This window comes from Carlito syrichta, unplaced genomic scaffold (assembly GCF_000164805.1).
Source record: "Carlito syrichta isolate Samal-C Ts95f unplaced genomic scaffold, Tarsius_syrichta-2.0.1 Scaffold303646, whole genome shotgun sequence".
NCBI lineage: Eukaryota > Metazoa > Chordata > Mammalia > Primates > Tarsiidae > Carlito > Carlito syrichta.
Window position 1 is genome coordinate 604008 of NW_007247742.1, and position 12344 is coordinate 616351.

A 12344-nucleotide genomic window follows, 5' to 3' on the forward strand; every position below is an offset into this window, starting at 1 on the left:
GATCCTTCCACCTCAGCCTTCCAAGGAGCTGGAACTACAGGTGTGCGCTACCACGCCCAGCTAATTTTTTGATTTTATTGTAGAGATGAGGCCTCGCCAAATTGCCCGGGCAGGTCTTGAACCCGCAGGCTCAGGCAATCCACTCACCTCAGCCTCCCAAAGTGCGGGATTACAGGCTGAGCCACCAAGCCCAGCCGAGAAGGCAGCTCTTAAACCCTTCCAGCCTCTAGGTACCTGTCCCCTGGGTCCCCTCAGTGGCCCCCTTCAAGCCAGCCATACCAGTCCAGGGGGACCACTCCGCTGTTCTTCAGGGCCAGGAGCACCACGGAGGGTGGGGCCTTGAATGGTGCTGCCCCAAAATTGAAGTCAAGCTTCAAAGGGGTGAAGACGGGGGGGATCTGTCTTGTGCTGTGTGGAGCAGAGAAGGAGGCTCAGAGACGAGGATGGAGATAGGATGGGGCTCTCCCGCGGGTGGCTGGCTAAGGCACTCCCCTCCCTCCCGGTGGGAGTTGGAGAACCTGGGACTACGGGGAGGGGTGAGCTAGCTAGCTCTTCAGACCTCAAGCCAATCCCTGCTTTTTCCAGGCCCCTTCAGGGATGGGCAAGAATTCAGGGGTCCCTTCCCCAAAGAGATGGGAAGACAGGGCCTGATTCTGAGGCATGGGCAGAAAACTCCACAAACATCCCTACCATTCCCACTTTGGCTCTGCACCCACCCCTGGCCCAGCTTACCTGTGCCGGGTAGGCACCGTGTAGGTGAGCTCACAGGAGGTGGGGTCCCGCTCCAAGTAACTGTTGAGTAGGTCCAGGGAGAAGAGGCGCCACAGGAGCTTCCGAGTGATGCCCTCTGCGCTGCCCATGGGGCTGACATCCAGGACGGAGAGCAAGGGGTATGTGGCCACCAGGGAGACACGACACAGCTCCTGCTTCTCCCCGACCTTGTTACCTGGGGGAGAGGGAGGTAGAAGAGAGGACTGGGCTCGCCTCCCAGCTCCCCCAGGCAAGGCGTGCAGGCTGAGAGTGCAGGAGTTCTGGGCCCCTGGCCCCGGGACCCTTGTCAGGAGCAGTGGACACCTCTTGGGCTCTGGGACTTTTCCAACAACAGTCAACCCTTGTCTGATACGTTTTGTGTTCCAGGCACTGTCTTGAGTGCATAACACACATCCCTGCATTCAATGTACACTGTTATTTTTCATTTCTTTTCCTTTTTTTTTTTTTTGAGTCAGAGTCTCACTCTGTCACCCAGGCTGGAGTGCAGTGGCATGCTGCTCATGGCCACGGCAGCCTCGACCTGCTGGGCTCAGGCCTTCCAGCTAGCTGGAACCACAGGCATGTTCTACCACACCTGGCTAATTTTTTGATTTATTGTACAGATGAGGTCTCACCATGTTGCCCAGACTGACCTCGAATCCTTGAGCTCAGGCAATTTTCTCACCTTAGACTCCCAAAGTGCTGGAATTACAGGCTTGAGCCACCGTGCCTGGACACTGTTATTTTTCAAACTAATTTTTAATAATAGCTTTAGGGAAACATCATTTATATATGGTACAATTCATCCTTGTGACCCACACAATTCAGTGATTTTTGTATATTCACAGAGTTGCGCAACCATCGACAATATCTAATTCTAGAAAATTTTCATCGCCCTGAAAAAAGAAACCCAGGACTAATTAGCCATCACTCCCCATTCATCCAACCACCTTCCCCTCCCCCAGCAGCCACTAATTTACTTTCTGTCTCTGTTTTGGACATTTCAAATACATACGGTCATTCAATATGTGACTTTTTGTAACTGGCCTCTTTCACTTAGTGCAATGTTTTCAAGGTTCATGCATACGGTGGCCAGTATCAGCACTTCATCCCCTTTTCTGGTCTGTGAGACATTAGTATTCCTATTGTAGAGATGAGGAAACTGAGGCACAGGGAGGTGAAACAACTTGCTAAGAATACAAGGCTAATAAGTGCTGGAGCCAGGATCTAATTCCAGACAGTCCAGCTCCAGTCCACACTTTTTTTTTTGAGTTGGAGTCTCACTCTGTCACCCAGGCTGGAGTGCAGTGGCATGCTCACAGCCACTGCAGCCTCAACCTGCTGGACTCAGGTGATCCTTCCACCTCAGTTTTCCAAGTAGTTGGAATTAGAGACACGCATCACCACGTTGGATTAATTTTTTGATTTATTATACAGATGAGGTCTTACCAAGTTGCCCAGGCTGGCCTCGAGCCTGTGGGCTCAGGCAATCCTCTCACCTTGGCCTTCCAAAGTGCTGGGATTGTAGGTATGAGCCACCACACTCAGCCAAGTCCACACTCTTAATAGCTCTGTGTGCTGCCCTGGACTCTTTCTAGTTTGTCAGGGGTGGGGATGGGGGTAGTAACAATTCCATTTTACAGAGGAGGAAGCTGGAGGCCCCGGGAGGCTGAAGATTTGTCTAAGATTCCATGATACATCAGCAAAGCTCCTAACTCTTCACGCTGAGTCTGCCAGAGCTCGTGTACACACACAAACATGGACACCCACCTAGACAGACGTGGCTGGTATGCGGCTTTCACACCAGACACCCAAAGGACACTCAGGCACACACCCCACTCGTGATGCCAGCTCTGCCCTGACCCTCGGCATCTTCCAATAAGTCCTGCCTCACATGGCTCCCCCTTTTCCTCCTGCACTTCCCAGGCCCCCACTCTCCATGCTAGGTGGCCCAAGTACCTCTGTGGGAGAGGAGAGAATAACTGATGGTCCAGGAGTACTGGGACCGCTGCTTGGGATAGGCAGTCAGGCAGATGGTGTCCTGAGACCGGGGTGGCATGCTCCCCTCTGTTCGGTCCAGCTGCAGAGCTGCTCAGGGGTGACAAGGGATTGGAGGTGGTCAATGGGTAGAGGAGGCCTGGCCCTTCCTCCTGCTCCTTCCCAGATACCCTCCTCTGGGTCAGCAGAGCACTGGCTGGAGAGCAGGCCCTGAGTCAGGAAACGGGAAGACAAGCTCCTCCTCCTAGCCCAGGACAGAGAGGACCACACTTCTTTGGGTCATTGGCCCCTGCTAAGCACTTTTCCCCACCTAGCAGGCAGCCCTGTGAGGTAGATGCTACCTGTAGCCTCATTTTACAGATGAGGAAACTGATAGGGTCTCCCAGGCTGGAGTGCACTAGCTATTCACAAGCACAATCATAACACATTGCGGTCTTGAATTCCTGAACTCAAGTGATCCTCCTGCCTCAGCCTTCTGAGTAGCTGGAACTACAGGCACAAGCCACTGCACCCGGCAGGTTAGCCAGTCTTAACCAGAACCACCCCCCACCCCTCCACTTCCCCTGGTCCTAGTCCCAGCCTAGGTCTGAGTACCGAGGGGTTGATTGTCGATGACCTCAGGGCTGTTCTGCTCCAGGTAGAGGTGGTAATAGAGGGTGCAGTTGCCATCATTCAGAAGGACCAGAGACCTGGACTTATTGCTGTTCACCAGCATGTTCCCAAAGTCCAGCTCCTTTTCCTTTGCCTGAGGGCCACAGTTAGCCAGTTGGGGTGGGGTGCTCCCCCAGGCCAAGTACCCCACTCTCCTACCCCCATTCTTAAAGCATCCCCAAAGAAGGGCAGACCCAGGGATGGGAGCGGGGAGAGCCAGAGGGCTTTCGTCCCCTGCCCTTTTGGAGTCAGTTTTCCTGGCATCTTCCCTCCTCCCTGCGCCCCAGGGCCCATCCACCGCCCCTTGCCCTGCCAGGACTCTCCTACTCACAGAGAGGCTGCTGGTGAGGCCCATCCCCACCAGCCGGAGCATGGAGTGGGTGGTGACAGGGGGCTTGGCGTTTAGGGGCAGGCCGGCTTCCCAGACCCACATCCCCACTCGGAACAGGTACTTGCTTTCCTCCAAAGGGCTGAAGGTCCAGGTCAGCGTCTGGGGTCACAGACATGATCCCTGCAGGGAACCTCCAGAAGCCCCTCCCCCGGGCCCCTTGCTGTCTGTGGTCCCACTGCAGAGTGTCAAGCTATAGCAACCCTTTCTGAGTATTTGCCCTATGCCAGGCACTTTCCACACATGTTATGTCATCTCTCTAAGCGATCCTCTAGCCCCACGAGGTCAGTGACCTTATTTCCATGGCTCATTTTTTGATAACAACTGAAGTGGGGTCACTTGCCCAGTGTCACAGCTAGTGAAGGCGGGAGCTGGGGCATGAACACTCAAGGCCAACTCCATAGTCTGTGTAATCTCTCGCCGTCCCAGTGACTGTCCCCTGGGCTCTTACAGATGCCCGTGTCAGTGGTTCTCATTCCAAGTTTGGCCTCTCCAACTTGTCTGCAAGGCTCTAGCTCTTGGCCAGTGATTATCTCTAAGATCTCAGTCTCCTCCATTGTTTACCCAAACAGTTGTCATCTTATTAAACACTAACCAAGGGAAATAATGAGGTTATTAGAAAGAGAGAGACCAAACCTTAGAATCCTATTTGCATCTCCTATTTTGGGCACCCCTCAAAACTGTGGAATCTGCTTCTTCATCCTCACTGGGAGCTGGCCATTTGGACCCAAATCCAGCCACTGCAACCCACTTTCCCGACCATCTCCCAGCTTTGGGGACCAAGGTTGGCAAGTGGACATGCCCCTAGGCCCTGGCATCAGAAACGCTGGTTCCAGTCCCTGCTCCGCACCCTTAACTCATGATCTTAGCAAATGGCTTCCCCCACAAGTCTCAATTCTTCTTTGCAATATGGGGTGATGTTGAGGTGATAATAATCATAATTCCTCACAAGGTGGGGGAGGTGCATGTGGCGCGAATGGACAGGTGTACGTGGCAAGCCTGGCCCATGATACGAGACCATGATGTGGGTGACAGTGCCCTTCCTCCACTCTTGCCAGGCAAAAGTGAGGTACTCACAAGGCTCTCATTGGGCTGGATGAGCCCCCTGGAAGGCTGGACGGCCAGCATCTTTCGGTACTGCTGGGAGACCCTCCACTCAAACTCCAGGGGCCGACGGGAGAGGTTGCGGAAGGTGAAAGGGCTGGTGGAGGAGCAGCCCACCCAGGTGGGCTTAAAGTAGAGGCCTCTGGAGGTGTCCATTTTCAGCTGCAGTGGCTCCTCCCGGCTCTGCATGGTCACCTCCTGGGGCCAGAGGAAGGAGGGCAGTGTCCTCACCTCATTCCGCAGTCCCAGCTTCCCCCCACATGTCCATGGGAAGGTAGATTTTCCTCCTTGAGAGGGCAGCAAAAGGCCTACTGTCAGCCTGGGCATGGGCAGTTTCTGTCTAAAACAGATCTTATAGTGACGGACTCAGGAGATGATTTCCGAATTCAGGGACAGAGAGAGGATGTATCAGTCATTTCACGGGGCCAGACATGGGTTTATCACCCAGGCTCTGTTCCTGACCTGGCCCCAAATATCCCCCTACCACCTGCAGATGTGAACTTGTGTTGCCCTCAGATCCTTACCCCGGATTCCCTGTGCCCCCTTTCTTGGTCCCAGACTCCATGAGGTAGAGAGGCAGGGCTCTGAGGAGTGGGAAGATTGTTCACAGATCTAGACAAGAGGCTCCCTCCCTGCTGCTATTTCCTGGAGAAGTGCCCCCAGCTACTTTAGGGGAGCCATAGGGGCCAACCCTAGAATATGGCTTTGCAAGGGGATGTTCAAGATTATGGCCCATTCCCAAAGACCCATGTCCTCTACCCCATCCTCCTACCTTGAGATGTTGGGGACAAAAATTGAACTGCAGGTAGAAAGTGTGCTGCTTCCAGCAGTTGCCCTTGGGATAGGTACAGATGAGGAAGATCTGGTGGGCCCCAGGTGCTACAAGGCCTGAAGTGGGCCTCAGGATAATATCTGAGCAGCTTTGGGGGGCCAGGCTGAAGGTCAGCAGCATGGAGCCGTTGTTGACCAGGAGTAGGCTACGGTAGGCAGGCTCTCTGGAGGAGACTGCGGGAAACAGCTGGGGGCAGGAGAGAAGAGGGGGAAAGTGGGATGTGCTGCTCAAAGCTCCACCCCTGAGACACATTCTCAGGGACATATATGGGCTTGGGAAGGCCTGCCTCCAAGGAGATCCAAGATGCCACCAGGCAACCCAGTTTCCTGGGAATGTGGAATTGAAGGAGGCCACGACGAGGCACCAAAGAATGCATTTGTTCTTCAGACTCCTCCAAACAGGGAGATGGGGTAGCCACAGGCTCCCGGGAAAGTCGGGCTTCCAAGGCCTCTGCTCAAGGTTAAAGTTGGGTGCCTTTGAATCACCCTTTAAAGAACCCATTTCCAGAGAGCCTCATCTGGAAGCTCTGCAGTAAGTAGTTTCTTCTAGATGATTCCTATGCAGGTGGCTGAGGGGAACCAACCCCAACAATCCTGGGTCACAAACACTTCTTAGGCATCTAGGGAGTGGCCAGCACTTGCTAAGAGCTGTGCAGGCTGCAAAACACAAGAGCCATAATCCCTGACCCAAGGTCCCCACCCAGCTGGGACGGCAGTGCACGTGTGTGAGCAGGTGAGGAAGCAACCTGGCCTGATCTGCAGACAGCAGTGAAGGCCACAAACCACTGGGAGGAACTGGCCAAGGGCAGGGGGCTGAGGGAGTCATTGAGGAGAACCCTGTGAATCAGAGAGGGCTCTGGGAAGGGACCATTCCTGAGCCGGATCTTGGGATGATGTAGGTTTGAGATTGGCAGACAGGTCGTAGCTGGTATGCGGAGGAGGGTCACGCCCAAACACATCTCAAAGTGGCACCTTTCCAGCAACAAGAAGATTGATGTGAAAATGGATGACGACCATGGAAACTGGGGGAGATATCAAAGACGATACCAGAATTGGAAGCTGGTGGTCTGGGCCCAGGCTCTGTGCTTTTAACTCTGTGTCATTCTGCTTCTCAAGGACCTTGGGGAGGCCTGGGAATTATGACTCCCTGAGGAAGGGACTGGCTCTGCCTCCCCACAGGGCTGGGTGTGCCTGAAAGGCAGGAGCTGGTGGTGTGGGCTATTGCATCCCTGGGGCCTAGTCCAGGACTTGGGGCACAGCAGGCACTCAGTAAACAGGACACAAACAAATGAAGGAGCTGGAGAGTTTTAAGCCTGAGAGTGAGAGGCCCTGGTGACACTTTCAAATGGAGCAAGAAGGCGCTAGCTGTCCACCCCCCAGGCTCTCCCCAGTCCCAGTGTCATGGCCAGAAGCAGGTTCTCCACTGGGCCAGATCCCCAGGACTGGCTCTAGGGAGGTAGCGACAGCCAGGGAGGGTGCAAGGATGTGTTTCTGAGGCCACTAGATGAGGGGAGAGGGCTCTGCAGGCTGAGCCAGGGCTCCCCATCCCACTCCCACTGCTGTTGGGGCCACACTCACCTTGGGGGCGTCCAGGGAATACTGGGGTATGTGGTGCTCAAGGGCAGCACGATAGCTGTGGCCTCGCGCGCGCACCGTCAGGCACCAGGATGGGCACATGGTGCATTCCTCCTCGAGGTGACTGTAGTTCTGCAGAACCTGCAGGGGGGCCGGGCCCACGGAAGAACTGAGTCCTGTGTCTGCCCTGTGTAGCACCCCAACTTGCGCCCTCCCTGTCCTTGTGTTGCAGGAGTCCTACATTGTGCACAGAAAGAGGGGCTTCCCTGGGAAAACCATGCAGAGAACAAGAGTCCCGACCCAGTCCTCTCACTGAGAGCCAGGCCCTGTACAGAGCACTCAGTGAACGCGCTCTTGAGTCCTCACGACCCAGGAGGGTAGAGCCGGCGTGTGAAAGCAGCCTTCATTCTGTAGGCAGGAGCCCAGAGAAGCACTGGCCAATAGAAATATCATGTGACCCACAAATGCCAGCCGCAAATTTAATTTTAAATGTTCCAGTAGCCACATTAAAAAGGTAAAACATGGGAAGTTAACTTCAATCATGTTTTATTTAACCCAATAGGCCCAACATCTTATCACTTCAAGATATGACCAATTATAAAATTAGAAACGAGATATTTTACATTCTTTTCATACCAGGTCTTTGAAGTCTGGTGTGTATTGTATACTCACAGCACACCTCAGTTTGGACCAGCCACATGTCAAGTGCTCAATAACCACATGCAGCTGATGGTACAGCATGGGACAGCACAAGTCTAGACTCTGTAGCCTAAAAGTCTGATGTGCTGAGCCTCAGCAGAACCAGGCATCCACAGCCTCATTCCTACAACATTCCACCCTCCTCCACTGTCAAGACAAGATGGAGGCAAATAAGGATTCCACTTTGGAAAGCCTCCTAAGTTGGGATGCATTTCCACGTTTAGCGACGAAAAGACCAGGGCTCAGAGGCATTAAGGAACTCGCCCAAGGTCACGTAGCTGGTAAGTAACTCTGTTCCTCACGGCATGGCTCTACTCTTCACTGGGCCCCAGCACTCTGGCCACTGCAAATGACAGCAGGGTAGACAAAGCAGAGAAGGAAGGGAAGAGCAGGACTGGTGGGATGAGGAGGGAGCACCACATGTCTGAGCCGGAACAGCAGGGCTGGAGACAGTCCTGACCAAGGGAAGTTTAGAAACCCCTCCCCTGACACAACGAACTGTCCAGCGCCCCGACTCTGTCCCCAGGCCCTGGTTCCTGCTGGCCTACAGCTCCTTTAGAGAGACACACTTCCTACTTCAAGGACTAATAGAGAAGCCAGGAGGCCCCTCGCTGGCAGCCCCAGGACTTACTCCCTGTGCTCCAAGTTTTTCTAACCGAATTTTTTCCCTAGAGGGGAGGGAAGGGGAGGGGAGGGAAGACCACGTGTAAATGACACATAATCATATGTGCCTTGAGTCTGGGAGGAGACAAGCCAGTAGGGGCCGCTGTCCAGTCGAGAAGAAAGGGAAAAGCTGGTGTGGAGAGGACAGAGTCGGCAGCAACCCTCAGTCACCCCCTGCCGCCCCACTCTGCTGGTGAGGCTCCAGCCAGATCCCGCGCTTCTCCCTCTTGGCTGTGTGCACACACCTTATAGACGGCAAAGGCTTCCAGCTCCACGGCGTGGAGGCAGTTGGGGTGAGGAGGCTGGAAATGCAGGCGCATGGCCGTGGACTTGAGTGGCGGCACATCACAGGTGTCCGGGGTCACCCAGAAGGGGCAGCCAGACCTGCGTGTCCAGACCACAGTGATCTTCCCCTTGGTGTGGTTCATCAGGCACAGGGGGACAGGGTTGGGGACCTCAGCCCCGGGGCAGGCGCCAAAATCCACCTCGACAGGCTCTATACTGACGGGCGGAGGGAAGATGGCCATGTCGCTGGTGCCGTCGAAGAAGTACTCAGTCATGGGGGGAATACAGGGGTACTGCGGGGCAGGCATGTTCTCCAGGTCCTGCATGGGGAAAGACAGGTGAACGGGGCCGCCCAACTGCCGTTCCTCCTGCCGCTGTCCCCTTCAGCCCACTCCTGTCTGGAAAAAGTTGCAAGAGCTCTGCACAGATCACCCCAACTAATGGTGCCCATATGGTTCTGGGGGAACAGGACTGCCCAAGAATCACTAGGGAAGCATGAATCTGGGGAGGGGTTTGGGGGAGGCAATGTACCTCCATGGGAATCAGAAGGGCCCCGTTCTTATCCTGCTCCAGCTTCTTTTCCTTCAGCATGGCGCCCAGGATGTCAGGAGGGTAGAGCGTCAGGCCCCGAGCCAGGTGTGTGCGATACCAGGTGAGGTGGTGAGGCTTCAGGATGGCTGGCTTGGTGCTGTCTGAATGGCAGGTCCCAATCAGGTCCAGAAACAGTGGCTCCTACGGTATTTATCCGTGTTCAATGGGGCATGGGCGGGCTAGTAGGGCAAGAGGGTTGCTGGGAGTTGAAGTGAGCATAGAAGCTGGGCAGACAGGAGGATGGAGACGGCAGTGGCAGAGCAGAAACTGCAGGGTGGAAGGTGGGTGAGCACCCAAACAGTGGCCTGGCTCAGCTAGAGAACAGCAGGAGTCCAGGGAAGGTCAGGACTAGAGCACCCCAGCCCTTGGGTTGCTCAGCCATTGCCCACCCCTCCCCTCTGCCATGGCCCCTGGGCATTCTACTGCGCTCCTTACTGCCAGCAAAGAGGCCCTCAAGAGTAGAATTCAGGCCTCAGGCCTGGTGTTCACCAGGGCAGCCTCATCAGCCCTCCTTCTGTGCTCCTGTTCTTTTCTCCCGCCCCCAAGACCTTGTCCAGCACAGACTGCACCTTCATGAGAATTAGGGAAAGGCACCCATTCCTCCAGGTAGACAGATGCAGCCCAGAGCCTGGGCACCAGCTCGGGGAAGGATCGTAGGCTGAATTTTAGCCCCTACTTGCCATCTTGGCCAGGTACCTACTGGCCAGGGCACAGTGTATATGACCTTGCCCAGGGACCCGGAGTCGGGATGTGACTTCAAAGCCCTCTGCCCTACATATGCTGTGTAGGATGACATTCAAACCTCCCTTTCACAGCCAATTAGCAACTGCAGCAGCAATAGCCCTGACCTGGGAGCAGCCAGGACAAAGCAGGCCCAGAGTGAACCCTCCTGTGCCCTGGCCACACTCTGCTTTGGAAAGCCAGAGTTGGGGCCCTAGAGGAGGAAGCAACACAGAAAGAGCCCCAGAAGTTCCAGAGTCCAGTGGAGTGCCCGCCAAGCCTTGCCTTTATCACTGGGCCCCAGGGGAGTCCCTCCTCCCCTTGCCTTCACCCCCTCCTCCACCACTCACCTGGTGGTGGATGAGACAGGCCACCCGCCGAAAGCAGATGATGGGGTGAGTGGGCTGGAAGGCACAGTGCAGGGTCATACGGGCCTTGCCCACCAGGGTCCCGAAGGCAGGCCTGATGCTGAAGACGCTCTCTTGGCAGTCGATGGCAAACTGGAAGTGGGCTGTACAGTCTGACTGGTTCTCAATCCAGAGGGGCTGCTCTGAACGCTTCCCAAGGTTGACCAAGTGGAAGTCGACACAGTAGTGCTGCAGGGACACAGCAGGACCTGGGCGTAGGAGACAGGGTTCCTGTGAGCGGGCCCTGCCACCTTTGTAGGGTTGGGGTGCTAGCCTCCCCAAGGGTGTCTCAAAAAGGGTCCCACTGGAGACAGAAAGCCAGACTGGAAAGGCCCAGGCCTTGGCAGCCCGAGGAGAACTTCCACATCACTGAGGTGATGGCAAGACTGGTGTCTCCAGGTGTCCACAAACGATTCCTCATTGGACCACCAGGGGGCAGCAGGCACCTGGGCGGAGGAGTAGGGTGGCCAGGGCTCTTAGGAGCAGGGAAAGAGCTCTTCAGATCCCTGAGCTCCACAGGCAGCTCCTGTCCCGGGGGGATTGTGGCATCTTGGGTCACCAGTACCTCTACAGAAACCAACGACTTTAAGCAGGGTTTGGGAGGCGCAGCCAGAAGGCATGATGGAGATATAGTCCATAGTTCTGGTGTCCAAGGTCTCAGGGTGGAATAACACCGACACACATTTCTTCTCTCCTGGGGGCACGATGCCATGGGCCGTGGGGCATGAGAAGGCCTGGTCTTTGTCAAGTACATCTGGGGACATTTCGATCCTGAAGGGGGCATTCACCTGTGGGGCCAGGTGGCAGGACAGGGGATCAGGCCACAGGGTGGAACAGTCTGTCAATGGTACCAAGGTGCCCAGCCAAGGGGGTGAGGCAGCTGGCATTCGGCCTGTGTCCCACTGGTCAGCTGTGAGTATGGGGTAAGGCTACCTCCATAAGGAGGAAGGAAGGGGCCAAGCCATGTGCCCCGTGCTGGGGCCACCCAAAAAGGGCACCTTTTTCTTTTCCCAAAGGTGCCATCGTGACTAGCTGTGATCTTGGAGTCAGGACAGTCTTAGGGATGCTCTTGGAATGAATCTAGGGGTTTGGCGTATACCCCAACACAGCCCTCCCCCAGCTGAGAGGAGGGGGGACACGTGTCTCAACAGACATAGGTTACATGAGGCTTGGGGGCAAAGGTGTGGAGAAAAAGGGGGCATTCTGTAAAGGGGATGATTTCAGGAAAATTTAGTCCTGGGGTCCTCAAGTCCTGCCTCTGCCCCTCCCTGCCCCATGCATACCGCTGATGGGTTGTACAGCCTGATCTGCCTCTCGATGGTGCAGCCCACAGCAACAGAGCCAAAATGCAACACTTTCTGCAAGCCCTCAGCATCCTGGTCCTCCAGTCGCTTATGCCTGATGCTCACCAGCAGTTGAGTGCATTTGGCTGGGACAGAGATGGGGGAGGCTTGGAGGAGCCCACCGGGGCCTCTGTGGCCACAGCTGAACAGCCCCTCGAAGAAGGCAGGCGTCCCCAGGGAAAAATTAGTCTGTGACATCATGTAAGGCAAAGAAAAAAAGCAGTGCCTGTGGTACTCAGGGGAGGGCAGGAGGCTGGTGGAGCCCCTGTGCGGACCAGGCCGGGGCGGGAGGTGAGGGACACATTGAGGCCTTGAGACCCAGGGAGGTGCAGCAGAAGG

General features: G+C 55.4%; 1 protein-coding gene across 1 annotated transcript in view; it reads right to left on the reverse strand.

Annotated features, from left to right (window-relative positions):
* The window catches only part of CFAP65 (cilia and flagella associated protein 65), a 38038-nt gene that overhangs the window by 15007 nt on the left and 10687 nt on the right, over positions 1-12344 (reverse strand). The window contains 13 exon segments of the mRNA XM_008058903.2: positions 280-408; positions 733-946; positions 2710-2838; positions 3343-3493; positions 3731-3889; positions 4865-5089; positions 5664-5909; positions 7301-7438; positions 8905-9264; positions 9476-9676; positions 10606-10871; positions 11228-11450; positions 11946-12091. Of these exon segments, the coding sequence (XP_008057094.1) occupies positions 280-408; positions 733-946; positions 2710-2838; positions 3343-3493; positions 3731-3889; positions 4865-5089; positions 5664-5909; positions 7301-7438; positions 8905-9264; positions 9476-9676; positions 10606-10871; positions 11228-11450; positions 11946-12091 (2587 nt within the window).